A 27,732-nucleotide genomic window follows, 5' to 3' on the forward strand; every position below is an offset into this window, starting at 1 on the left:
TGGGGTAGAGTAAACAGGTTCAAGTATTATGTTATCCAACAGACTGACAGCTTTGGCCTATTATCTCTCCTAGCAAGAGCAACTCGAACCGGTTCTCTCGCTTTTGCCCTTTTGGCAACTAATCTTCTAAAATACATTCGGTAGTGTAATCTCCTCCTGGTCTACTATTGGTGGCTCATCTCAAAAACCTATGGCATGCAAGATCTCGCATTTTGTGAATCCATTTCTCAAGCAACGCCGGTGTAATTAACTAGCGAATTATGATAGCTGATTTTGTATCTGTCTTTATGCGCTAGTGCTTCCGTAAACTCCATTAAAACTATTAGAATTTCGCTGACGATGTGGATGACATTTAGTTTCGCCTATGAATGGAACACGGTTGTAGCAAGCCTGAAGTGGGAAGTGTTAACAGTTCGTTCGGAAATTATGCACGCGAACCGAGACACCTTGCACTGTTCATTATATCCACCGCTCTTACTTTCACTTTCTCTTTAGTATCACCCAGTTTCATGTAGTTTCATGGAACAAGTATTACTTGAATTTGAATTAGGTGTAATTACTTAGGTATCTTCAATATATTGTATTATTTTTTTATTGGATCATCGCAAAATGTCTTGAATTTCTGTTAATGTATATACCCATATAATAATGAAGTGATGACATTATGCTAATTCTGTGTACGAGTAGATGGATAAGAGGCCGGATATAAAACGTAGCATATATAAAGGGTGTGTCGAGTGTAAAGAAGTTCGGAGATGAATTCGGGTGAGACGCTATTAACGAAGCCACGATAAGTACCTTCTTCTAGAAATGCCTCGTTAAACACGAAGAATGAGCGCGCCCGTTTAAAGTTTTCAACGTTGACTTGGCCAACTTCAACTTTCAGACGTTCGCGTTTGTCGCTCGGAGCACTCCAACTTCTCGGCGGTGGCTGCTTTTCTTAGATCGCGCAACTTTCACGGTAACCGAGTGTTGTATCTCGTATCTAAAAAAGGCATTTCAGACATTTCGCGTTACGATCTATCTTCGCGAAAGACGTATCTGAAGATCTAGAGCAAGATCTAACCGATACAGCCACAATAAATATATAATACAGTTCAAAGAAAGATGAGCCCAATAATTTAATCTACCACATAATCGGACTACTTTAAAATAATTTTATACGAATCATATAGTTTGCTTTTTGAAAGATCATATCTAAGACTAATCAACGGAATTCTCGCATATACATAGACACTTTTGGGTATATGAACCAACGTTCGACTTCGTTCATCCAGTTGCGTGTAAAGTCGTTGTATCGTCTCCACCATCGCGTACGAATCCGCAAACAGGGTGAACGTATACTATCTGCGGAAAGGCCGGCCGGCCGCCCGGTTAAAGTCTCGGGGCCAGTTCGAATAGAAGTGCTCATGATGCCGAAGTATAAGGGGTAACGCGGGAGTAATTACAGTATGCGCGCTGTAACTTCCTATCTGTAAGATCAAAATTACCATCGTGCGGCGTATCTTGCGCTGCTTCTTTACGGGAGCCCCAGTTATCCCAGGCGTACACTGTTTGCATGTAAACGACGTCCTTACACGTACCGAAGATTAGTTGGGTTCTCGCGTCCGTTTCGTTACGAGAGAAATTACAAACGCAATCCTTCGTTCGAAGAAGATACGTAACTTTCAATCGAATTAACCAACTTGGATTCTATACGTCGCATCATGATCCAATTCAATTAAACCTCTCTTAGCCAACCTTCTCTGTACCTTTCCAAAATCGATTCTGTGATATCTAGGTGGACTATACAAGCAGACTTTGATAGATAACTTCCGCAAATGCGATTTACTCTCTAATGAGATATACGAGCTTTCTTTGGCTCGTAAAATTTGATAAACTCATAGGTACGTTTATCGAAAGTGGTTCCATTATTCCAGAAACGTAACGCGATAGGAATTCCATACTTGATAAATCCTAGAAAGAGGCATTCCTTGTTCCGTAAGAAACACGATGAGATCCATTTTTATACTCCTGGGAGACGAAACGTTTGAGTGGTTCTGACGTACGCAGACGCATGAGAGAGTACGTGTCGAGACGGAAGGTAGGATCGAGGTGGTGTCATGAGCGTAACGATATACGTGCTCCGAGCTTGGGTCTAGTTAGGGATTGCCGTCGTATCGCTGATCCGGGCTCGTCTAGGCGTAATGCCGTCCCTGGCAGGCCGGTCACGTCCCCTGCTACCACTATTCCCCGTACCACTCATTCCCATCGAGCTCTCGCGGACCGCACCAAAGCCCAAGCTCATCCCCAAACACAGCTCCAAGTACAGATTCTACTCGGCACGAAGAAGTCTTCCATGTGGAGCCCTCTTAACTCTGATCAGTTACGTATTATTGCTTTCGTTTAGATAGGACAAAATTATTAGAAGAAAATATTTCAAAGAATAAAAATCATCATAGGGCATAATATCGTATGGATTTTCTTTTAAAAATTTTCTTATACTTTCACAACCACTAATGTCTTCAGTTAAATGGTACAATTTACCATCGTAAATGCCACGAAAATCTTTGAGAAAAAAAAAAAAAAAAAAAAAAAAAAAAAAAAAGCTCCCTCGACACCCGTCTTTTACGAGGCGTCAAACGTTCCACTTCGTTAAGAGCTGGCAACTCGTGCCGGCATTGGCATTAAGTAGTGCAATACGCTTTGCTCGGGTTGGAGAGGTGGAAGAACAGAATGAGCAAAAAAGAAAGGAGAAGGAAGAAAAAGACGAACAAAAAGTAAGAAACCTTGGTGAAAGCTAGAAGGGGTGAAAAGGAGCGGGTAAAACTTCTCGTAATTAATACGTAAAACTTTTCCGTGCTTATGTTGGGCGTCACGTACCACCTTACTCATTGAATGTCAATGATCAAAATCGCTCTTTAATGTAACTCTTTCTGTTGAACGTTAAAACGTGAAGAGAAATTTAATCGATCGATCTTCTCGTGATATTTTGTTCCAAGGAAACACGAACTTAACGAAGCCAACTATACGGAGCCATTCAAAGGGACTTCCTCTCTCTTTCGAATTGTAAAAGCTAATTCTTTCCGCGATTAGCAATGGCTCATTATCCGTGCAATTAGCGCTTGTGTAATGAATTTAAGTGTTTCCTCCTCGGAATTAGCATACTAACTAATCCGGTCCCCTACCCTTTCTTAAGCTGCTCTTCCTCAAGTTCGAGTAGAGTACGAGTTCGCTCATTCTAAGTTCTAACTTTGCCAGTCGTGCTATATCCACAGTGTTGAGTCGCAGCTGTCTGAAAATTAGATTTTCGCGCTTCGGCACGGTAAGAAACGTTCAAATATCAAAACAATGGGACTTTGGAATTGCCTTTGAAGAAAAGAAAACAGGGATTTTTTTCGAATGGGATAGAAGAGAAATAGGCCGGGTATTGCGACACCGTTCATTCATCCGTGAACTTTTACAAGTTACGTTCATCGCGGAGCAATTTTCTTCTTGAAAAAAAAAAAAAAAAGCCGAAAGTCGAAATGGACGCTTGAACGGACTGTACACAATGTCAGGCTCATATTCCGATATATTACCGACTATATATCGATGTTTGCATCGAAGGAATGGGTATTGTGGGTGGATGGGCGATAGGTGTAAACAAGAAAGGAGAATATCCATCCTCCTCTTACTTCTCCTCTCCCTTCTTCGGCTATCTTCTTCGTAGTCACCGTATGCCTTGTAGTAGAGGTCAGGCTAAGGCAGACTAGACTGGAGAGAACCGAGGGTGCAGAGAGAGCGTACAAGAGGAAGATGAGGAGGAAGAGGAGGAGAAGAGAGCTACATACACAGTAGCTAGTCGATGTGATTGGCCTTGTGCCAGGGGCCCCTAACGATGCTTTCGAAAGGAGGAGAATCCTACTTCGTCCTCTCCAACGACGAGCCTCCAAAGATACCCAGGAACAGTGGCGGTGACGCAATGTTGCCGCAATCACATTTTGGCACGCCTCTACCTAGACTATACCCCTCGGCAAGCACCTTCGATTTCTCGCGGCCCGCTGAATTCGGCCGGTATCGAAATCCCCAAGCCAAAGCCCCGTTGCGAAATCGAACACCGGCGGACCACTACTACCGAGCGACGATCCGATCAAATCCATGCTATTCTGACTTTGTTCACTATTATTCTCTGAAATTCTACTGGACGTTTTCATTCTTTTATTTTTCTTTTTCTTCCTCTTTCTTTTATTATTATTCATTTTTTTTTTTTTTTCTTTTTTCAAAGCCATAACCGAGCTGTATTTTAAAAACATTTTCCAGACCGACTATCTATGAAGAATATCATCGAGCATTTTCTCGAAAGCATCGTATCAAAAGATATCTTCATAGAGTGTCTTCGTCAAAGTTGGAGAGGTGCGATAAAAATTGAAGACGTCGTTCAACGTTAATACTATGCAGAATTTTAAGAAGCCGCTGAGCCAGGCTAGCGTGCTCGAACGGAGCGGATTGAAAAGGTCGAGTAATACAATCAGCATGATTTCAATAATAATATCCTGAGCACGTATACGCGAAGCTAATAACAATCTTTGCCGATACAAACGTTAGTGCAGCGCGGTCTGCTCGCTCGTTTAAATGCGAAGACGAGCAGAAACGGCGGCATAGAATAAAGTGCCGTGAAATAAAGGAGAGTATCTCTCCCCTTTGGGGTGATTCGGTAGGCGCGACGAGAGTTTCAGTGGCTGCGGATGGAGAGTGGTTGTATCTAATTTAAATTCTCGACATAAAAAGCTTGCAGAACGCGAGGAGTGCTCGGGATAGTGTGGATCGCGGCCAAGCCACGTGCGGCTGCGAGATTCATTCCGCTTTACATGGCCGGTCCGTGCCCACCCACTTTTCTCCGCATCCCCCTCAAATTCCCTCTTGGTCCTTTATCTCGCCATCTCTCTCTCTCTCTCTCTCTCTCCCTCTTTCGTTCTTTCTCTGCCTCTCTCTCTCTCTCTCTCTCTCTCTCTCTCTCTCTCTCTCTCTCTCTTCCTCTCTTTCCCTCTCCCTTCCACGAGGATCTCATCTCCACGCAGCCCATTCCGCTTCACGACCCAAAGTATGACCGGAACCCTAATGCCGCAGAGGCTCCCCTTGGGAGAGGAAATCATCCACCGACGTGAAAGGATGACCCCTCCGTGCCGTTGCTACGAGTATGAATATCGGTCAAAAACCGAGCCTTTCGATTTCCCACAGCTCGACGATTAAAAGGATTTACTCGGTCGAATAACAGCACCCGAACACAATAAAAAACATGGTTTATTTTGTTTTTGAAATTTACCTGCTATAATGTTATCATCTCTTTACATATGCTAACATTTTTTCAAAGCACAAAAAAACAAAAGAAGAGAAAAAAGAAAACCACATTAAAATCCGTTGATAAAACGATAAAAATAAAAATTGGAAATCTACTTTTGTAATATCATAATCTACCTCTTAAGGCTATTCAAAGGCTTGCAGAGACAGCATGTCCAGAGGTCATCGGCCAAGATCTCTCGGTCCGACTCTTTACCACATCCTCCTTTCCTCTCTGGCTTTCTAGGACATTGCTCACTCTAAAGATGTAACTCACCTCTTACCATCAAGGTAGCAAAGGAGAGTTTCCCATCCTACTAGAATTTCTACCTACTTCAAAGGCCTTCCATTAAAGACGACTAGCCACACAATCTAGCCTGTAAGATCCTTCAGGACGAAAATTCTGCCATCCACGAATGTATAATATTCCGCGGAAAGTGCAAAGGAATTCTATGGAGAACATCTACATCTACTTGTTACGTACTCATCATGATTTCCAGAGTATTCAGAATTGATTAATAAATGAGTGATGAAAAAGTATCTTGAACATTTTTGAAAGATTTCACAGATATTGTTATTATTGAGCCATTTGTTATATATAAAATAAAAAAATAAAATAGAAAAAAGATTTTTAAATAAATCGCAACAATCAGGATCAATGATAAAAGATATTAAAAGCGTGCATCAGTAGAGAATACAGCCATAATTTCGTTTTCGCAAATGGGCATAGCTTTTCAGAGCTCTACCCTAATACGCTTTTGTTAACTTTGAAAATCATTCGATATGTCTGTGAGTAGTATCGTTTCGGACTCGATCAGAGAGGAAAATAATGCCCAGCATCATTTACCCTCGTTAACGATCCTCTTCTATGCGGCCACGTACTACCGGCTCTATCGATTTCCCTTGCGAATCGCGTTTCCGGTAATTCACGATGCAAGCGCGTGCAATGCATTTACGTCGCTCGTAAACCCGAATTATATGTGTCAAATATTAACACCAGTGCAGAGCGCGTCACGGACCGTGAGCCTATAGATCTAGCTACCCTCGTTCGTCATTCATGATAGATTTCCGATCAGACACTGCCTATTGATTTTACCCTCGATAGTTTTTTTTTTTTTTTTTCCATTGTTATCCTTACTTTTATAATCTTTCAAGTAAAATATTTAATCCCACGTAAGAATAAAACTTGTTTTTTTACAAATGTACAATTTCGCAGAAAAATAATCAATTAAATTAAAAAAATATAAGTCGTGAAAAAAGATGTCTTATTTTATTTTGATTCACATGATCTTTGGAACTTTCCATGATGGACGATTGCGCGTTGTGGAAAATATGATGGAGATAGATAGACAGATAGTTAGGACATATAGATAGATAGATAGATAGATAGATAGATGGATAGATATAGATATAGATATAGATATATAGATAGATAGGGATAGAGAGAAAGAGAGAGAGAGAGAGAGAGAGAGAGAGAGAGGGAGAGGGAGAGGGAGAGGGAGAGAGAGTTAGCACGATAAATCATAGGGTGCACCGACAAAAGGGACCCGACGAAAGGGCCATCGCCATAAACGTATAAAGTAATTACGGCGTTGCATTCGTGGCGGCATAACGGCGCCGGTCGAGCCATTCACGAGGATTCTCGTCTATATGAGGACTCTATGTATCACATATGCGTACGTAATACGTGCGAGCATCCCAGCGAAAACTCCCCGCCAAGCTGCGCGCTGATGCTCGCGTAATTCTCACCATGCCGAAATCGAGGCGCTTTCGTCGAACGTTTCCACGACGAGGATTATGTTCCATTGCATGCATTATCGGTATAATAACGCGAGCTCGCATGTACGTACGTACATACATACATACGTACATACATACGAAGGTACGTACATACGTATAACAGAAAGCACGCCTAGAATCATTCGTACACACACGTACACGTGTACGCGTGCACGCGCTCACCTCACACGTACGTACAAAAGCCTTGGCTCCTATCGACAAATCGCGAAATCGTGAATTTTGCCGAATTAACCCACTTGCTGAAGTCGCGATTCCATTCGCGTTCATACGAGCGCGATACGGAAATTTGTGTCGGTCGAACGTTATCACTTTACGATCGATGACGTAAGCTACATGAATATTGGAAGGAACGATCAATTTGAAGTAAAATTTACTGAACTCGGTGGCGTGATAGTTTCGATGATATTATTAATAAAAATATATTTCTCGCTTCGCGTTTGTTGGATATATCATTTCATGCGATCGCAAATCCATTAGACAGACAAAAGGACAAAGACATTTATACATTCGTATTATAGATACATAATGCTATAGTCAATATGTTTCGAGAACATTTGTTCGTCAGCGAAGAAGCCATTAGTCGATTTATCCGGTGATTTTAAACGACGATCAAAAACGTTTCGTCCCGCTACAGGAATCAAATATCCACCACGTGTATTATCGCTATACTTATTCGATGGATAAGCGAAAGGGGAACGCGACGAGGCAGAATGGGGAAGACGGGATTCTCCAGAGCATCTCTCTACGGCACTGTGAATTTCATCGAGTTACCCACGCTCTTTCTTATCCCACGTTGAGGAATTCCATTCATATTCATACGTACCCGATTCAAATGCGTATTATGTCTGTCAAAGGTGCAACGCGGTACTCATAGTTGTCCCGAGGATAGAAAGAGAGAAATTGAAAACGGATAGGGAAAAGGTGCGAGAAAGAAAGAGAGACAGACGTGGATGCCTTCATAATAAAAAAGGGGAAGAGTGAAAGGCAACCTCTTTCTGCTCGAATCCGTCCGGTCAAAAGATGCACGTTATTTTTTTCACGAAAGAAGGCTAAATGCAGTACCTATAAACTTTCTTGACACGGAATTTACAAAATGGTAGATTAAATGCAGAAAATATGTAAGAGATTTCGAAGATTCACGATTTCTTTCTTTTGATTTCGTTATATTGGTAGGATTCCACGGGAATACCCTAACGACAATAAATAAAAGATCATAAAACTAAATGAAAATAGTCGGGAACACATGATTCTGGTCGCACTTAGAAATCTCTTCGAACTAGATGAATTTCCATACGTCTCTAAATGGTCTCGAGCAAGTAAGAAATCCTTCTTTTCGACAGTTAAATCGAGTGAAAAAATAAGAATACCTATCCGTAGAGCTACGAACAGGTCCGTTTGCTCGCGAACCGATGTATTATGTATACGGAATAAATGGAATAGAGAGGAGGAGCTTCTAGCTTCGGTCCTTCGAAACCAATAGGGCGAGATAACGGTCTTACCGTGGAACATATTGCTTGGCCCACGTTTGTGCGTAATCTTCTTCTACCCGTTTGCCTCGCTCACCAGTCCACATTTTTACCGTCGCGGATAAGTTCGGACGGAAGACTTCGCAAGCCGAATAAGCAACAACCCCTTTCCAGCTTTCGCCAACTTTTCAAAGACTCCTGCTGACGTTAAACGTTAACTTTAATGACCCGCAAAAGTGAACAATCTTTCGGCACTATAGAACATGGAATGATTAAAGGGAAGAAAAGGGAATATCGAGTGCACAAATCTGAGATATGAATACGATTTGTCAAGGTAATAATACGCTTTGAGATTTATAGGACGATTTTGCGTAACGAAAAAGCAAATACAGTATTGTACAGAAAATATCGTACGTATAAGAATCTATCCAAGTACGAGTAAGGAATGAAAGTACGATTAAACTAGCATAAAGCATCATTCAAAAGATATGGGATCGATAAAAGAAAAAGACAAAGAGAAGAAAAAAAAAAGCGAAGATAAATCGGTACAATCAGCAGTTTTATTGAAATGGCTTTGACTAGACTCGATTCTCTAAGAGTAGCAGTCATAGCCGACGAATGTAACTTGGTACGCCGACTGTACCGGCAAAGTAACGGCTTGCGCTAAGTATCTCAGCATACACATCTTTCCCTGGGCATTTCTCTCCAACTCGCCATCCCACGAGTACGCCGCCGTCCTTTCTCTCGCCCTATCCCTTCTCGGTTCTATCCCTTGAAGCTCCCTTCAGCCGTTCGTCGTTCCCCGAACCCCGCTGGGCGTGCTGAAATCGCGCGCTAGGAGGCCGAATGTATTTCTCGAAGGGCTTAATGTTGGCGAAAGTGGAGGTGCGGCACAATAGTGGCGCTCGTGGAGTGAGAAGGTGGCTGAGGGGTAAAGGAAGAAGCGTCGAAGTGGTGCGAGCATAGTCATTGTACAGAGGATGCAGCACAGTCCCAACCATAGAGTTGTGTGTCCTATTCCTCTCTCTCTCTCTCTCTGTATGTGTGTCTGAGTGTGGGTGTATTAAAGAGCGCACGATACCTGTGCTCCCCCAATATAAGCATAGGAGCAATGGAAAAGTAAGATGTTAAAACTCCCTTATCAAACATGTCCTAAACAGAGCGTCGACGAGCGTATCTGTCGATAATCAACTCGAAACTCACATATTCCTGTATTATTAATCTTCTTTTCCTAGAATTTATCAACAATGAAGTAATCGGATATTTGTGATTTTTTCGTTGTTCTTTGATCGGCCTCGTTAGCGTTGAAAAGGCAACTCGTTCATTTCTTCACGAAAAGAATGACTGTCGATTTCTATTCTTTTTACTTAGTCTCCTTGAAACACATTGGAGTCTCTTCTCTAAGTTCGAAACTCTAACGAAAGCTCGGCTAAGGTGAATATTTTACACGTAAATCAAATCTTGGAGGGAATATACGCTGAAGAAAGGGTGGTATAGGATGGAGAGGTGGGAACCTAAATCGAATAGAAACGGCGCTCGTGCAGCACGCTCAAGTACGACAGCCACCAACTCGCTCTCTCAGTCAATCCAGAGACCCTTTTCCTCTCTTCCTTTTCTACCTCCCTCTCCACGAGGCTTCTTCAGTCCTCCAAACTTCCTTTTCTTGTATCCCCGTGCTCACCGTTGGGCGTCACGTGCTAGTGGGGTATATTCCTCGAATATCTATCGACTATTGAATTTCTGTCGTGCGGCAACGATGTATCCGTTATCGAGTCTATTTACATCGGGGGATTCAATGCGGTGCAAGCAACCTCGTATACGTCGTTTCGAGACGCTGCAACTGCATCGAATTATTTGAGAAGCTCGTTCCTCACTTATCTATTAATTTCGATTCCTTCTGCGATTATTAAGAGTTTCTACAAGAATTAATTATTTTAATTTATCGGAATCGTTCGTCTCGACTAAACGAATTTTTTCTTTTGATAAATCTTCATCATGTAAATGGTACACTTGTGTGTGCGTGTGTTTTTTTTCTCTCATCTCATCCGATTCTAGATGATAATTAATATTCTTATTTAGCCGAGCTTTATACGTACAGCAGTTGCCCGACGGAAGAAAAGCTAGCGCGCAAAAGAGTAAGAACAGGGTTAACGCGTAACGCCTCACGGAGCGATCAAATATTCAGTGGCACTTCTTCATCATATCTCGCTAGTTCTTCCTTTATTTATTTGTTTGCTACGTCCTGGGAGAATATAGAGAAAAGCTTTGACGACTTCATAGTGAAACGAGCGAGAAAAAGTCGCTGTATCGTTCCTTTTTCTTGTCGCCTGGGAACACTGCCAATAGACTCTCACCCAGATACGATTCTGACTCGAAAAGGCACGCGTTAAATTAATAAATTATGAGGACTTTTTCGTCTGCTGGCTCGAGGCCGAATCACTTCGAATACGTGATCCTGAGTCTTGTTCGAGATGAAAATTTTGTGACCCTAGTCTCGCGGCTTTTAGAAAGAGTCGCCAAAAACTAGAAGGGAGAATGTCAATAGCGATAAGGAAGTTTTCCTTTTGAAAGAATATGCGGATATTTTCGTAAAAAAGGTTTTGTACGATCAGCGAAGACGTAGGAAAAATAAAAAAAAAATTGAACAATATCGTTGAATAGAAAAAAAAATAAAAAAAATAAAAAAAAATAAAGTAAATCATTGATGAAACATGAAACTACTATCATCCCAACAATGGGATGGCAGATATATTTACTGGCTCTCTCGGTAGTGCTTTGACGACAGTCGCTAGATAGCTCTTTCATCCGGTAATTAGCCAGAGAGCTCGAGGAATTATCACCTGGCGCGATCGTGACTCATGTATGCGTGTTTCGTGTACGCGCTCGCTCGTTCACTAGCTCGTCTAGCGAGCTCGAGCACTCCATTCGGTTACGCGCGATATCGTCTACTCTTGTCTTTAATTAATTAACACCGTTCTCGAATAATAATTATCGAAATGAAAGATGGTATCTCGATTGGCTTATTTATTGGAACGATCCGATAAAGGATCTACTAACATCGTCCGGAGCCACCAGCGTTCATTCTCTATCTTTCTCTCTCACACACACCCACACACACACACACATACACACACACACACACACACACACACACACAGAGAAACGATTTCATCGCACGCAAGCGCGCGACTTGTACGTAGGTAGATACGTAAGCTCGCTTCTCGGTCGTGCTGCTGGCCGGTAGCGATATCTAAACGCGGCTCTACCCTCGCGTAATTGATTCATAAATTAATTTGCTCGAGCAAGCTCATATTTACGGCTTTTAATTACACCGAGTCTAACGTATCCTGTTCCCATTTCATGGTCGAGCACGCTGCGCTTCCACCGTGAAGACATCTCTCTTCGTGAGACAGATTCCGTCTTCATACAATGTCCACAGACGAACGTCCTTTTCCAATTTTAATACCTGTTCGCGTCTCTTTTTATCTCTTCTACCTTACCACATTCGATCGTACTAAATCATTCACAGAATCTTCTTCTTCGACGATCACTTGAAAGACCGATCGATTTTTAATAAAATAACTTTAATAAAATAGCTAAATATGAAACAAAGAGAACAATCTTTCGTTTTGAAACTGAAAGAGTTCACTTGGCATGCATTCCATGAAATATCGAGTAGGTATAAGTTATGTGTTCCGGCTAAAGCAATCGATTCAATTACGCCCTACGCTGTGATTCGAAATAGGCACGAAAGCTCTCGGATATACGAGTAGTTCTACTAGGTGGCGGTGGCAACAGTCATGGCAAGAGGAAGAGAGAAAAAGGAAAGTGGAGAGAATCGGACGACGAGGCACCTCCCCCCTCCCCCCCCCCTCCCGTCCAACATAGGTCGATTCCAGACTCGTTAGACCGGTACAAACCACAGAGCATGGGCCCTGCCACAGTGAAACATGTGGACCTACCTAGAAACATATGTATATGTATATACACATATACGTATACCGACGTCCCTTTGCATTTGAACTTTCCTCCGATATTAAAGCTGGGGCAATGGGATTGCGACGATTGGTGGCGCGCAACTACCTGCCTGCTGCCCGCTCTACCGATAATTATGTGCCAATTAAATTTAACGACTGTCCATTATTCCGTTTCGCGAATGTAACGTGAGCAGCCCTCCTACCAGCCGTTTTCTCGAGCTGATTCGATACTCCCTTCCTCTCTATCTCTTTCTCTCTCTCTCTCTCTCCCTCTCTCTCTCTCTCTCTCTCTCTTTCTTCTGGCCTAGCTGAACCAATGCATCGGTAGCAGCAACTATCCACATCGAAATCCAATTACTTTTTAATATCGCTCGGACGAGCCTGGAATCGAGTCGCTTTTTGCGGATTCCATTCCGCGTACGGATTTCGTACGAGAGATAAAACTGCAAAAGATTCGTGCCAGGGAATAAATGGCTCGAGTCCCTTCCTTCTCCGACACCTTCCTTTCCGTGTACATCGCTTGTCAGGAAATCTTTCTAGACCGTTTATTCCGGACGATTCGAGATTCGACCGAAACGACCAATTTTTCTTTCATTTACAGAGACTTTTCCTGCATACGAAGTGTGCGTGACGTCGCATAAAATTTCCTTCGAACACTCACACATCTCCTATCTTTGTTTCTCTCGATCTCTGTAAACGTTTAAATTGCTTTTAAAACTATATCCTCGCGCGACCAGTCGAGCTTGACGCTCTTTTGCTACTCATCAAGAATTCAAGCGTTTCGACCACAGATTAACCCGTTCCACGATTTCTGTTTGCTACCGCTTTCCTGCTCCATTAAAGAAGGAGTGAGGGAAAGCACAGCGTCGACTCGTTTTTTTACTCTCTCAGCCTAATTACCATCACTAATTTAAAGAAATATTCGATGCTCCGCATTTACGCGCGGTAATGCAATTATTTGCTGAAACGAGTTTGATCGTGTCGACCAGTACACTGACACCAAAGGTTTCTCTTCTTTCGCAAATAACCTACCGAGTGTATTTTTTGTCAGGACAAATTGTTCGTACCAAACGTTTGCTTTTTATACTACGTAACCTAATCTGCGTAATACAATTACCATAGGATTTGATCAATAATTGATCAATTAAATTGTCGTCCGATCAATTTTCCTTATTTTTTTAATGTCCCCTTTCATGAAACGAGAAAAAGGACAAAGTTTGAAGATAAGCTTCGTTTTGATTGAAACTTATTGATTTATATAGCGATTTCCAATCATGCGTGCCTTGTTAGGAATTCGCTATACACACACATAAAACTATATATATATATATATATATAGTTTTGATCAACAGCATGCTGAGAATTGACGATTTTCACGACACCCTGCCATTCTCGTACAGGACTCAATTATGTATCGACAGTCCCAAATACGAAGAGAAGCGTAACTCGCAACACGAAATGAGCTTCATACTGTATTTCTAACATCAAGTTCGAGGACTCGTGGGGGAACGTGGAACGTCGGAGTTGCGGATACTGGGACGAGTCGGTTAGGGTGAGCACCAACACAGAGTGACCACTAAACACCTAACAACCAACAATTGCAGCCAACATCGAACACTGATAAACCAATGAAACTAAACCAACCACAAGTCACATTGTAACGGAGCTCAACGAACACCGAAGACATAATATATCCAACGACGTACGTATACATATATGTGTACATATGTACATATATGTATAAGTACTAAATGCAAAATATGAAATAACGTAATAAATACAGTAACGAACGCGAAGAATGCAACGTCGATTCGAACGACGATGATATACATCATATAGCATCTCAGAATTCTATTATTTCGTCGCCTCAAGACATAAGCATTCTTCGGTTAACGTTTTCCTTTGTTATCTCGCAAGATTCTCTTGCAATGTTATAACATCAAGTTTTCAAGATTAAAACATCGAGGAACACTAATTGTGAAACACGTGAAAACGTAAAAGTGATACAGTCCAACATTTAATAAGGATGACATATCTTCAGAGAGACACCGAGTAGGGGTATGGTGACGTACCACATCGAGTACATTGAGAACGTGGTTCGCGCGGACGACTCTAGTAGTGGTAGTTGTTGTTACATTGTGTGTTGTGGACGTGGCAAGAAGAAGAAGAGATGGAGGAGGTGTGCGGCGCCCCCGGCCAGCCGGTCGCCCGTCACACCCTGAAACAGAATAAGGTTGTCACTCCCCATTGAAATCGCCAACCACTCCGTACCTCAATATCGCCTGTAATCAACATCTAAAAAATTGTGCATAAAAGAAAACATCACTGGATACCACGCATTAATGTCGATAAAACGCGATATATATATATATATATATATATATATATATATATATATATATTACAAATGGGAAAATAATAGATCTAAATAGGAAGATAGGAAACCGATTCGTTTTTTTCGAGAATAGCCATTCGACGAGACAAAGCCTCTATCGAATGAAATCTACAACATCGATCTCCCACCTCCATCACTTTGCGGAGTATACCTGAGAGGAATTAAGCGGAATCAAAGTAGTAGAATTCGTTTCGAGTCTCGAAATCGAATTCCATCGTATACCGCTTTTCCGCTTTATTTTCTGGGAATTCGAATCGTGCGAATCGATCGCGTTTGTTACGATTCGACTTTTTCAGATATACCGTCTATACACTTCCGCTGCTTCCTATTCTCATAGAGAGTAGAGTACCGGCGTGAAGTCGTACTCGGCTAGAGGATTGGGAGCCGAAAAAAGGGGCAAGGTTTTATATCGAGAAAAAGGGGATTTCGGATTTGCCGGACCGTGTCCACCCATTGCATCGTTTACGTCCAATACAAACAAACGAGCTAGATAGAAGGACATAGCGAGGGAAACAGAGAGAAAGGGAGAACGGAGAGAGCTAAAGGGCTGAGAAACGGGAGCAGCGACCGGGATTTTAACGTCGAGCACACTCGTTTCGAGTCGATAGGTCCACTTCGGCTGCTTGGGAAGCAGTCGACATGGTCCAGCAACTTCTCTTCCTCTTCGATCCTACCCTTTTGCTCTAACAGCTAAACCATCACTTTTGAATCCATAAAGAGAACGAGTCGTCCTTGCCTATTCATAAATATCGGTTAAAATCGACCGTGGATATGTTCACCTGGATACGCAAAGTTTACTTTTCACTAAATCCCGAAAGGCGACTATGCACAAAGTTATCATAAAGAGGAAGCATCGAAGGGATTCTCTGCGACATATTCTCTGTATTTCTCTCGGAGTACTTTTTCTCTCGAGATACACTAAAATTTCAACATACGAACCTAACTCGTCTTTTCAGCTATGTATCACCCTTGTTTCCCTTTTGCCTTTCTCTTTCCCTCTTCCTCCCCTCCCTTTCTCTCTCCCTTTCTCTCTCTCTCTCTCTCTCTCTCTCTCTCTCTCTCTCTCTCTCTCTCTCTCTCTCTCTCTCTCTCTCTCTCTCCCTTTCTGCGATTCCAAGGCTCTGGTATTATTAAAATCATTATTTCCGTCCGTCTCTCAGTATTCATACTGAAATAAATAAACTGTACACGGCAGGGGAGAGTAAGAGCGAGAGCGAGAGAGAGAGAGAGAGAGAGAGGGAGAGAGAGAGAGAGAAAGAGAGAGAGAGGGAACTGTATTACTTTCAAGGGACGCGGGAAATGGGCTCGCGTATATACCAGGAGACCTCGCAAATGTACAGAAACGAATAGGCGGAAATATTACGAGCGGAGAGAGAAAGGAAAAGCGTAAGAAGAAAATGGAGAAAGAAAGAAAGAAAGAAAAGAGAGTAAAGGCGTTGTGGAGTTCACTTTGTATGCAGGCAAGAGTGGCGGATCGAGCGACCAAGGAAGTTGCATTATATCTATATGTTAGTCCTATGATTCTTCTTAGTCTTTCTTTTTTCACAAGGAAAGTTCACAGGTGGATTTAAGCTTTACTTTGTTCTAATAGTCGACAAGATTCGCGGCCGAGAGGATAAGGAATTATTTTCCGTGTAATATGAAAGAAGTTTAAGCGTGTCATTGAAACAAAACGTAACATACTCGCGCAATGTGGTCTGGTATTTGCAAGGAAAATAATGCGAATGCATTACGATGTTATTATTGACGCAGTACGCTCAAAATAAAACAGCAGAATGGGAAAAGAAGGAAAGTCCAAAGGATGAAGTTGGATAACGATAACAGGTTGCCATTCGCATTCACAAACGTCAATATCGTTTGATAGCGAGCGCATGAAAAAGAGAAAACAACCATCATGAAGTTAAACGCGAGACCTTCATGCTCGTCCATTCGTGGCGGAGATAACGAATGGTACAAGTCGAAATAGCCACACCTTCACTAAGACGAAATACGCGCACTCGATCCGTGCTTCACCGGCTGGCTGCTGCTTTCTACAGTGCGGCTTGCACATACGTGTTTGCGTTGCGAAAGCGCCATTCCAAGCGGAACTAACGGTAACGAACGGTTACGAACGTAAGGGACCGGTTCGCAGAGTAAACGACATTTCACTCGAATAGCGTCACGCTCACACTAGTCAACCAGCCAGTAAGAGGAAATAGAGGGAAAGAGATGGCGAGATTGGATGGACGACTGAATCGGTGAGAAGCGTAGGTACGGATCGGTGACTCTCAAACTTTAGATACGAAAGGATGTCCACGTAGAGAAGAGAAAAATTCTAATGTCAAAGATATCGAGAGGCATCGTACGTAGCACAGTCGACTTTGAAAGTTTCAAATCTGTTCGATCGATAGAAAACGTTTCTCTTCCTCTCCCTCTTCCTCTCTTATAGTAACGATCCTGGTAGAACGATGGAGAGGGCACGTTCATGGTCGAGATAGGAGTATCGTGAGAGTTCCCGAGTGACGGACGATTCTAGTGCGCAATGGCGCGCGACATCTCTAAACTTCTGGCAAGCCCGGCGCACTGAGTGCGTTTCGCTGGTTTATAGCGTGCTCGTGGTTTAACGGATTCCGGGCGTTCGGTCCTGCTATAGCATCATCCACTCGCAGGCAAGCTTTGTTGCTTCGAGAGGGCAGCCGGTTCTTCGAATTGTACTGTCTCTCAGGCCGGTGCTTGCATCTGCATCTGCATCTGCATCTGCATCGAGCCGGAGGTCGAATAGTAAATTACACGTTGACTAGAACTGACAACCGCAATGCGTGCCATACGCGACCGTCGTGTACTGCCCTCTTCTCATTCTCACACTCACTTCCTGTACAAGACGGCGTGCGTTTATGCGTGCTTACTCCTATATTATCGAAAACCGCTCGCTGAATTATGAGATAAAGTATCTTATTGAAGACGAAAAAAAAAAAAACGCGATATTCTCCGGTACTAGCAGTTTATGCCGTATCGTATTCCTACTCTACGATATTAAATCAAAAAATAGATAATGAATCCTACCGATCCCGACATACATACTTTACGGGAAAAGTTATTTATTGCGAATTCAATTCTTTCATAAATTCTTTAATCTGTTACGGAATATGGAGCATTTTATTCCTGCAATTGAAAATTTCATCGTTCGTAGGTATTATATTTTCCAATTTCAGATGATAAGATTGACATTTAAATTTCAAAACGCTAGAATATACAATGAAACGTCCAAGGTTTATAAACGTATCTACCTAGCATATCGTAGCACCTATAAAGAGAAGCGCGCAAGCGCGCGCGCGCGCCTTCACACCGTCTTTTCTTTCCGGAAGACGGCATATTACAAAATCCTACTACTGCCTGGCATAGACCCCGCCGACATTGACTAGGCTGCTCGCCGTACACGTGGGTATCAGTGCCAAACACCGGTAGTTATGTATATTAGGAGCAGTAAAACTGATGCAAATTTATTTCGAAATTCTGCGCCGCTCTCGTAAAATCGTTTTAAAACTACCCTCGTAAAACGATTTGAGACCTTCTCCGTTCTTCTCCCTCTTTCTTCTCCGTTACTTTTCTGTCCTTCTCTTCCTTCTTTGCTCCCACGGGAAGTACCGCTTCGAGGCTTCAAGCCGGAAAGGCGTATCACGTCTTAAATAAATCGTTCACTTTCCGCCTTTAAAGCAACGACCGTCTCTTTCGACGTCGTAGAAATGCATAGTAGTCGATACGATCGTTTCTCCTATATCTTCAATTCTGTCTCTCGCTCTCTCTCTCGCTCTCCCTCTCCGCCCCCCCCTCTCTCTCTCTCTCTCTATCTATCTCTCTTGTTTTATTTTTAATTATATACGATAAATAAATATGAGAGGCATGAAACCACGAATCAACATTTTTAGACCTTAGGTACATCGTATAAACAAGGAATACCTGAAACACAATCTATGGCGGAAACGAAATTTGTTCCGAAGGCAAACGAGGAACTTTGGCGTTCGTTTGAGATCGTGCTGGAACAAGAGCAAGAGAGAAAGAGAGAGAGAGAGAAGCCGTGGTCGTTGAAGGGGAACGAAAATTTAAGGGTAGCCGTATATTATCGCGATGAAGGGATTGTCTGAGGTTAACTGCCAGACCTTTGTAAGAGAGTGTGGCGCGAGCAGGCGAGAGCGAGCGAGAGAGAGAGAGAGAGAGAGAGAGAGAAGTGGAAGGAGGAAAGGTAAAAGAGGTTGGAGGTTGCACTATGAATATGCTGCCATTAGTCACACGCCGAACCACGCCATAGAAAGAGAAATAGGTGACACGAGTTTCGCGGAATTGCGCGCCCTATTGGTATCCCCAGGGTACCGCGGGAGTAACGTGAACAATTCCTCGTGAATGCGCATTTGTCCCACCTCCCAACGACGAGCTCTTCTGCCGCTAGGCGGGTTACTGACTATTATACCCCTTCTCTCGCCTTCGTCTCTCTCCCCCGCCCCCCTCCACAGATAGATAGGAAAGAGGAGAGGTGCTAGAAGAGAATAGGGAGAAGCGATATCAAAAAGGTCGATAAAACTTACTCAAATCCCCAACAAGAAGCACGCCGTGGCATTTCTGTAGTCCACAAACTTTAACAACGGTACCAAAACGTCCCTTCAACACGATCCTTCCAGCCGCTATCCAAATTCTCTGTCTTATCACAAAGCTACGTCGTTCGAAACATTAGCTCTCTAAGCGACGACCCTGTCACCGACAGACTTTATCGTTACATCTCAAAAGGCAGCAATGAAACGGTTAACTAAATTACTATATGTTACCTGTCACTCGCAGACATTGCTTCTCCCTTCCCTCCCTCATTCTCTTGGATACAAACTATCTCTGTCAATGAGCCCTATCCTATTCTCATGGATAGTCGGATGTTCTTCCGTTTTGGATACTACATTCAGCATTTGGAAAAGCTTTGAAAGCACTTTGCACGCGATATTCTTGTAAACGAATAGAGAACGGATCTAAACTATAGAGAAGGAATGAGAGAGAAAGAGAGAATCGCGTCCGTGACTAGCTGCATTCGTGTACTCTATGGTTGATGTAGCGGCCATAAACGTGGCTCGTTAGTGTCAATAGTTATAACCGCAGAATTGCTATCTGTGGAAACGTAATTCTAAAATCAAGCAACGCGAAAGCAACTTGACACTGTTTCCTGAAGAATTTAAGAGACGTGCTCGATCCTTTATTTGAAGTAAATTCGATATTACATTAAAAAAAGGGAACATATATTCTTATATAACGTTATATTTGATGCCAAAATGTCATATTGGGTTCTCTATGTATCAATGGCGATGGTTCACATCTGGTGCCCCTGATTATATCGTCTACTTTGCCCCTGATTAAACGAAAATTCGTTTCTGTCGGCTTCAACGTCTTGTTGATCGTTTTTTGCAGTCTGTTCGTGTTGAACCACACCTCCTCTTCGCCGTACTTGTTCGTGATTATTTTAATTCCGCTAACGTACTGTAAAGTTTCCTCGTCTTGAGAAATTATAACGACATTCTCAGGGACGAACGGCTTCTCTATGTCCCAACAAGCGATAGCCGTTAATTGGACGAGTTGAAAAAATATAACACCTCGTCGGGAGGTCGCCTGTACGCCGGCCTGGCTAGCTCGCTTGTAATTTGAACGAAATATAACAGGCTCGCGAAATTCGCTTTCCTTCAGCGACAGCGTGTCCATGAATTTCTGGTAATAACTAGCGAGCGAGTTGAAATACAGATATCTGAAAGTATTATTACGGGTCATTCATTAGCAAAAAAAGAGAACGTACGTTCGATTCGTTGATTCGTTCTACGTTCCAACGCGAATTCGATCTCAATCGTTTCGAGGCATTATCGTACCGTGTCGGCGATCGACAAAAGGGCAAAGCGAAATGATCCAAGATATGTTTTGAAACACGACCAAGAACCGGTTTTCGTTCGTGACAATTCGAGCTTACAAAATACGATCGAGTTGAGAATTTGATCGACGCGAAGTATAATTTGCCAATTTATTCGAAACTGAATTAAAGTGCAAAAAAAAAAAAAAAAAAAAAAAAAAAAAGAGGAGAAATATAAGAGAACAACCTTGAAAAGCAGTGACTCGAGACGAATGCTTATTAACGCACCTGTGATCGTAAAATCCGACTGGCGAGAGCGACATACCAAGGGTTCCGTCGGTCAGATTGAACCACTCCCCGGCAATCGTGATGTTCATGGCATCCTCGTCCGGACCAAAAGCGTTGCCGGCCGTGTTCGGAAGTCGCCAAGAATTATTTTTGTAAAGATCATACACGAAAATGCCGTTCTGATCAACATCGGCAACGTAGAGGTACGCGTCAACGCACGTCTTACCAATGTCCACGATTGGTGTGACTAAGGCTGCCTTCCCATACAATACCTGATCAGCGGGTATTATGTATTTGTGGATCAATTCATCTTTATCTAAATCAAATATCAGGATCTTCGTAGGACAGACGGCATTTCTTCCTATCCTTCCAGTATCCACGACCCATAATCGATTGCACTCGTCTATCTGGACATTTTATACCGTAAATTATAACGATGTTTCAAGAATAAATTTTAGAAGAAAATTTAATGAAATGTCGGGCTAAACATACAGATAAATCTGTCGTGCACAACACTAATCTGAAAGATTTTAATTAATTAGTAGAAACAATATATAGACAATAAGATAATTATCATCTATTTAGTCCGACTTTATGACTTTACATTTGAAAATAAATGTTCGTCCATATTTACCGCCAATCTATATACGGATATAATGCTGTCGCAACCGGACACCGCCGTGTGCCATTTCCAGTTAGGGTAAGGAATTAACAAAGGGCCACCTGGGCCAATTAAATTGCTCAGCACAGAAAGAACGATCGGAGTGCCGTGTAACCATTGTGGACTTGTGACAAATACTCGTCCATGTCTATCGACGTCAACGTCTTGTGTAAATGAGTTGCCGAGAGTAAAATTTCTTCCGGTCAAATGAACGGCCGGATAAACCCAGTCCAGGTACTTCCATTGATAAACCACCTCCAGATTAGAACCTTCGATACGACCGAACAATTTCAAGAGAAAAAAAAACAAACTTAATGAGACTTTCATTGTTTCTAGTGATTTTTTCACACACTTGTAAAACAAACGATCTATTATAAAACTTCACTTGCGTTTTTCTATATCGAATTACGAAGGAATTCGATCCTCCGATATCTTAATGTAGCAGATTCCTTCGAAAATCCTTGTCTCAACTGTGTCCGCGAACGAAACCACACTGCATCGCAGAGTGGGTAAGTGGATATTCTGAACAGTAGCGTAAGATGTTTCTCGAGTACTGGTACCAGAACCGGCCAAGCGCCCCACTATTGTAAGTTTTTTTCAGATTATCTATATCACGGCCCACTACTACTTTTCCGTTTATGCTAATCGAAAAGTCTGGTACGCGTGCGACTGGATAGCTGCCAGATGGTCCATCGTGCGCGTTATGATTCGTCGAGTTATCAGAAAACCATGGATATTCCCAGAACAAGAAGGCGCGATGTTATCCATAGAAACATGAGTCGTATAATAATGTGAGCCAACATTCTTCGTTTAACGTAATAAAATTTTCCTTTTATTTCCTTAAACGTTATAGTTAGACTTAAATAACCGGATACTAATTAGTTATATAAAAATGACGCAAGTAATGCGTCTTTATTTCAATGCGTTCGACTTATTTAAAGGCTCGTAATATTTTTAATTAGCGAGAAAAACTCATACTGTTTAACTAATGGAAACGTATATTAATTGCACGCATGCAAATCGAAAAACACTAATGGAAAGATAAACCAGTTTTTAATCGCGTAATATCGATGAAAGAGGAATGAATATAAGAGAAATTATGTCAATTATTAGCATTTCATATAATTTCCTAGTTTCTAAAAGGAAAGAAGAAACATCAATGATTTCTAAAGAAGTTTCTTTATTTAGAAACAAGTTCTAATATCGTGAGTCAACCGAAGAGAGACAGGCATTTTACACTTCATACATCCGACATGAAAGACTATTGCGAAGGTGCAATGATTTGATGAAATTAGAAAAAGCAAAAAGTTGAAGAAGGTGCGGCGATGGAAAGAAAGGTAAACGCAGTAGAGAAAAAATAGGCAAGGTATCGCTGATACTTTGACTGAAGGCTATCACGTAAATTAGCAAGGATGCTCCCGTAAGATTACTTTCCTTTGATCATAGCCTGCTGTCAAAGCAACGGCTCTTGATGCCAAGGAAAGTAGGTTACGTTATGAGCGCAAGTGTTCACGCTGGTATTTCTTTTTTTTTTTTTTTTTTTTTTTTTCTTTTTTTTCTTCTTCTTCTTTTCACGTGCATATTCACCGAATAATAATAAACCTTTGACGTTATCGCTCGCACGTATGCCAAAATGTTAACGTTGGTGGTTCCCTTTATGCATCAAAGCAGAACTGCATTTTTCACGTTCCTGATACTTGGCACGTTTTCATTTAAGGTCACAATAATTAATCTCCAGAAACAATGATACATTTAAGGTACTATAAAGTATCATAACAACGGAACACCGAAGAATTCTACGTATTTAAAAACTAATAAGTAGTTTCTCGGGTTAAGCGAAACTCTTTTCCAACAGCTGTTATACCGCGATCACGCAATGTGGCTATAAGCGTGCTTGGGAGCGCAGTACGCTTTTCATCGCGAGATGCAGAGTCTAATTTTTTTGTCGGCTGGTCTCGAGGTTTGAATTGCATTACGCGCTTCTGCCCGTATCCGAGTGAAGCAAAACTACATTTGCCGAAGAGAAGTGGAAACCATAAATCACTTGGCTAGTCACGTTTAAGCCAAACTGGAAGACAAATGGCCGGCTAATTTCAATTTTAATGCGTGGATCCGAAAGGTATTGCGTTGGACCGGATTGGATGGTTTTGATTATCATTATAAGACGGCTCTCTGCGGAATGCCGGACATCACAGTGACTAAGAAGGAAAATACTTTAAGTGGAAGAAAGTTACAATCAAAGTTTTAATTCGTTAACTCGAAAATCGATCGTTCTTGCGGAACATCATTTCTTCTGGATGGGCGAGCACGTGCAAACCACTCGGACTTCCTTCGAAATGAATTAATGAGAAAATAGAAAGTACCCGTGGTCATTACGCTTGCCGAGACTTAGTGTTCAGAAAAGATATCCGGGTCAATAAGGCCAACGATAATAACCTGTCGAGATGACAAGAGGGAGATCGTCGAATAAAATAACGAGCGTTTTAAAAGCGTTGATTATTATCGGAACGCGTAACGAGCGTGAGAAAACAGTAAAATGTCACTTTGTTGGAGTTTACTTTTTACCATTTTTTCACCGTTGCGGAAACATACTCCTATAATTTAAATACTCTAAATCATTGATCGATTGAAATCAAAAGAAACTAACTGAACGATCTGTTAAGTTGCCCGTTTGTTATTCCTTGCGGCTAGTGTTTTGTATCGTTCATAGTTGGCTGTCTTATATATCGACAAGAGACAAGAGAGGCTTCCAAAATATGTCTCACTCTTCGATGGAAATAGTTCTTCTTTGCTACTTCCCTCTATCTCCTCCTCCTCCTCCTCGTTTTCCTTTTCCTCCTCCTCTTCTTCTTCTTCTTCTTCTTCTTCTTAAACTGAGTTTAGTAAACCATCCTACAAGGCAAAGTTCTGAACGTACGGGTGGCATCGAAGAAGGAGCGTAAAGTCGGAGACGCCGTAAAAGTTGGCTAGAGTCAATTTTGCAGTTGAAATTGGTAATACGATTTGTAACGAAATATATAGTCGAAGAGAGCAAAACTGGAAAAAGAAAAGAAAGGTGGAAAAGACGTCAAGCATGGTTGAAAAACGAGCCTTGTAACTTTTGTCCACTATCTCTTTCCTTTTTTCTCCTATACCCATGGATGACATTCACTGGACCAATCCATTCGGAGTTTGGTGTCACGGACACGTCTACCTTACAAAACGTGACAGCCTTGCGGGAAGACGTTGTACGTGACTGTCGTACCAACAAGAGATAGCACAGGAAAGCACGTTTTCGTGAAGAATGCGAATAATTAATTAATTATTACGATAAAAGGCAAATAAGAGAGAGAGAGAGAGAGAGAGAGAGAGAGAGAGAGAGAAGCGTTGAACGCAGTTGAGTTTGGAGGTCTCACGCACGATAAATTCTACAGCGAGATAAATAAAGCGTCACGGACGGCGTAAAGCGGAGCACAGTTTTACTCTCACATTAGCGTCGTCCGTAACGCAAAAGTATGCTACTCTGAATTTCTATTCAGTAACGAAGACACACAAGGTGTCGCGAAAGCCGCTATTATCACGCTCGGATAACAGACTTAATGTCTGTAGGAGGAAAAGAGAGTAAAAACTTTTGCATTTACGAAAATATGTGAATGCGTGTGCGAACACATTTTGAACGTTTATTTTTTTCCTTCTCTCTCTCTCTCTCTCTCTCTCTCTCTCTCTCTCTCCCCCTCTCTCTCTCTCTCTCATATTTTTTCTTTTCATTTTCTTTTACTTGCTCCTAAGAGCGATTTTTAGAATGAACCCTTGAAGTAAGCATTCCTTACAAAACTTTTTAAACGCGGAAGGACGGTGTTTTAGCAAGGCGACACTTCACGTCCCCAGTTTTACTACGCAAATGGCAAACTATTAGGAAGCACGAGTATAATCTGCAAAAATGCAATAATAAGCGGCATACAAAGTGAAAAACGGTCGCGAACTTCTTCCAACCCCTTGACCTCGACCACCCTTTTCTCTTTATCTCTTTCTTTCTCTTCCTGAACCTTCTCATCTCTCCACCTACCAGCGGAGCTACCATCGCCAGTGTAATACTCCAAATGAAAACTTACGCTAATTAAACCGTTAATAGCTGGCCGCGCATGTACGTAACGACCTGCGGTGGTTACTTAATTCCGAGAAAATGAAACGTTCGGACTCTGCGTGCATGTAAACACATCGCTCGCCTATCTCCTTTCTCCGTATTCGCGAGAGCGTGAGTATTCGCGCGAGCGCACAGCGTGTTCGTCGTGTGCACGGCCGGTCGTCGCTAGCGAAATCGTACTTTTTGTTCCTTGCACTTTTCGGTGCATTTTTAACATCCTTTCTTTTCCTCTCATCCGGATCTGTGTTTCGTTAAATCTCACGAGAGGTCCAGGCCGCGGGCTGCCGCACATTTTCCTATGTTTCTTTTTTCTCTTATTCCGACTACGTATTAACGGAGCCATGAAAAAGAATTGAGAAAGTGGAATTAACGTTTGTTCGTGTATCGCTAGTATACGACTAGTAAAAATCTCCGCACGTTTTTTTAAAAACCAAATCATTATGACGAGACGACGCGTTGTAAAAATATTAAAAAAAAAAAAAAAAAAAAAAAAAGAAGGTTTAAAAAATGAATGATCAAGAAAAAGTATGTCGGATTACTATTAAATATATACTTTCTTTACAAGTATTTTAACGATCCAACAAAATCGTGGTATAAAATTGTGCAAAAAAACGTACTCGTCCGTAGATGGACTCGAAAAACAGTTGAAGCACAGCAAAGAGAATAATTAAGTCGCATTTCAAAGGAGTTCCGTGTCGCCGTTCTCCGACCGAGAAGCAATCTTTTTCGATCGATTCTCTTCCTTAATAGAGAAACCCTCGCGCGACATAAGAGAAAGAGAAATCGATCGAATATCCCGATGCCTATCCGTGGCAACGTGCAGGGAAATTGAACTTGCGAAAGGAGCGAATACGAATTTGAATAACGCAATTTACCGAGTTAAGTTTCGAAAGAGGCATTAGAATGCAACAGCTGGCACTGTTTCTATCGCTGAAGCTACTGTTCTCCTTCATGAAAATCTTCGTTATCGAGGATGTGTCTTCCATATAAATAGTTCATGAAAATAATGTGTATATATAATAAATAAAAGTGAAATTGTTAGAAAAAGCAAAGGTAGAAGATTAGAAAGTTTCAACCGAAACAAGTAGTCTTTTTCCTCCTTCTCATCTCGGCGAACTCCTTTTCCGCAGCTTGTAGTCCCTCGAACGGCACTAATACGGAACTTTAATTATCGAGAGTGCCTGCACCGCCCATGACTTTATTTTTTCCGGAATAACGAAAATCTTACAACCGAGAGTTTATTCTCCGCAATTTTCCTTACTCCATACGACGACAATAGGACGACGGTGTCAGACGTAGCAACGTCGTTAGCTCATGTTAGTCAAGTAGGATTATTCTGGCATCACCTGAATCTTGTAATGTTTTGTTGCGTAAAAAGAACTGTATCTCTTCGTCGGCATGGAACCTGTGCCATATCTAAACCCTATTCCCATGTTTTTTTCCTTTAACCTGTCCTTTTCCGTCAGTATTTCTCTTTTTCTAGTTCTCGCTAGCCTTCGCTAGCTCTCCGTGCAACCCCAACGCGCACAGTCGCTTCCTCTAGTCGTGGAAGAGCGACGTCTTGCTAACAAGAACCTGAAAAGATCTCCCAAGTAAGATCGAGGGTGATTTATCACCGTATCCATGGCCCTATGTGCACTTTTTCTATCCTTTTTTCCGCGTGCCACTTCTTTTCTTCAACTCTCTCTCTCTCTCTCTCTCTCTCTTTCCTTCCACTTTCACGTCATTCCTTTCTGCCCGTCGTGAAATCTACGTGCGCACAACGGGACCAATCACCGATCCCTGTGCGATCGAATCAACCTTTTTCTCGAATAGAATTACTTCGATACGAGGAACAAATCTCCCGTCTCGACTACGTCGAGATAACTATATGGAA

The 27,732-nt window shown here is 42.0% G+C and overlaps 2 protein-coding genes across 14 annotated transcripts in view; both read right to left on the bottom strand.

Annotated features, from left to right (window-relative positions):
* The window catches only part of LOC124953301 (CUGBP Elav-like family member 4), a 518,014-nt gene that overhangs the window by 322,641 nt on the left and 167,641 nt on the right, over positions 1-27,732 (bottom strand). For 2 of the 13 annotated variants that reach the window (XM_047504506.1, XM_047504508.1), the window contains exon 2: positions 14,614-14,759. The exons of the other annotated variants lie outside the window; for them this stretch is intronic. The gene's annotated coding sequence lies outside the window, so the exon portion shown is untranslated. The remainder of the gene's footprint in view (positions 1-14,613; positions 14,760-27,732) is intronic. 13 annotated transcript variants of the gene reach the window in all.
* Positions 20,119-22,467, bottom strand: LOC124953304 (protein yellow-like). The gene is made up of 3 exons (XM_047504516.1): positions 21,707-22,467; positions 21,073-21,479; positions 20,119-20,688 (listed from the first exon to the last, which is right to left on the bottom strand). Exons 1-3 carry the CDS (start codon positions 22,058-22,060, stop codon positions 20,205-20,207), a joined length of 1,245 nt encoding a protein of 414 aa, XP_047360472.1. The 5' UTR covers positions 22,061-22,467; the 3' UTR covers positions 20,119-20,204.

Source organism: Vespa velutina, chromosome 12 (assembly GCF_912470025.1).
Source record: "Vespa velutina chromosome 12, iVesVel2.1, whole genome shotgun sequence".
Lineage (NCBI taxonomy): Eukaryota > Metazoa > Arthropoda > Insecta > Hymenoptera > Vespidae > Vespa > Vespa velutina.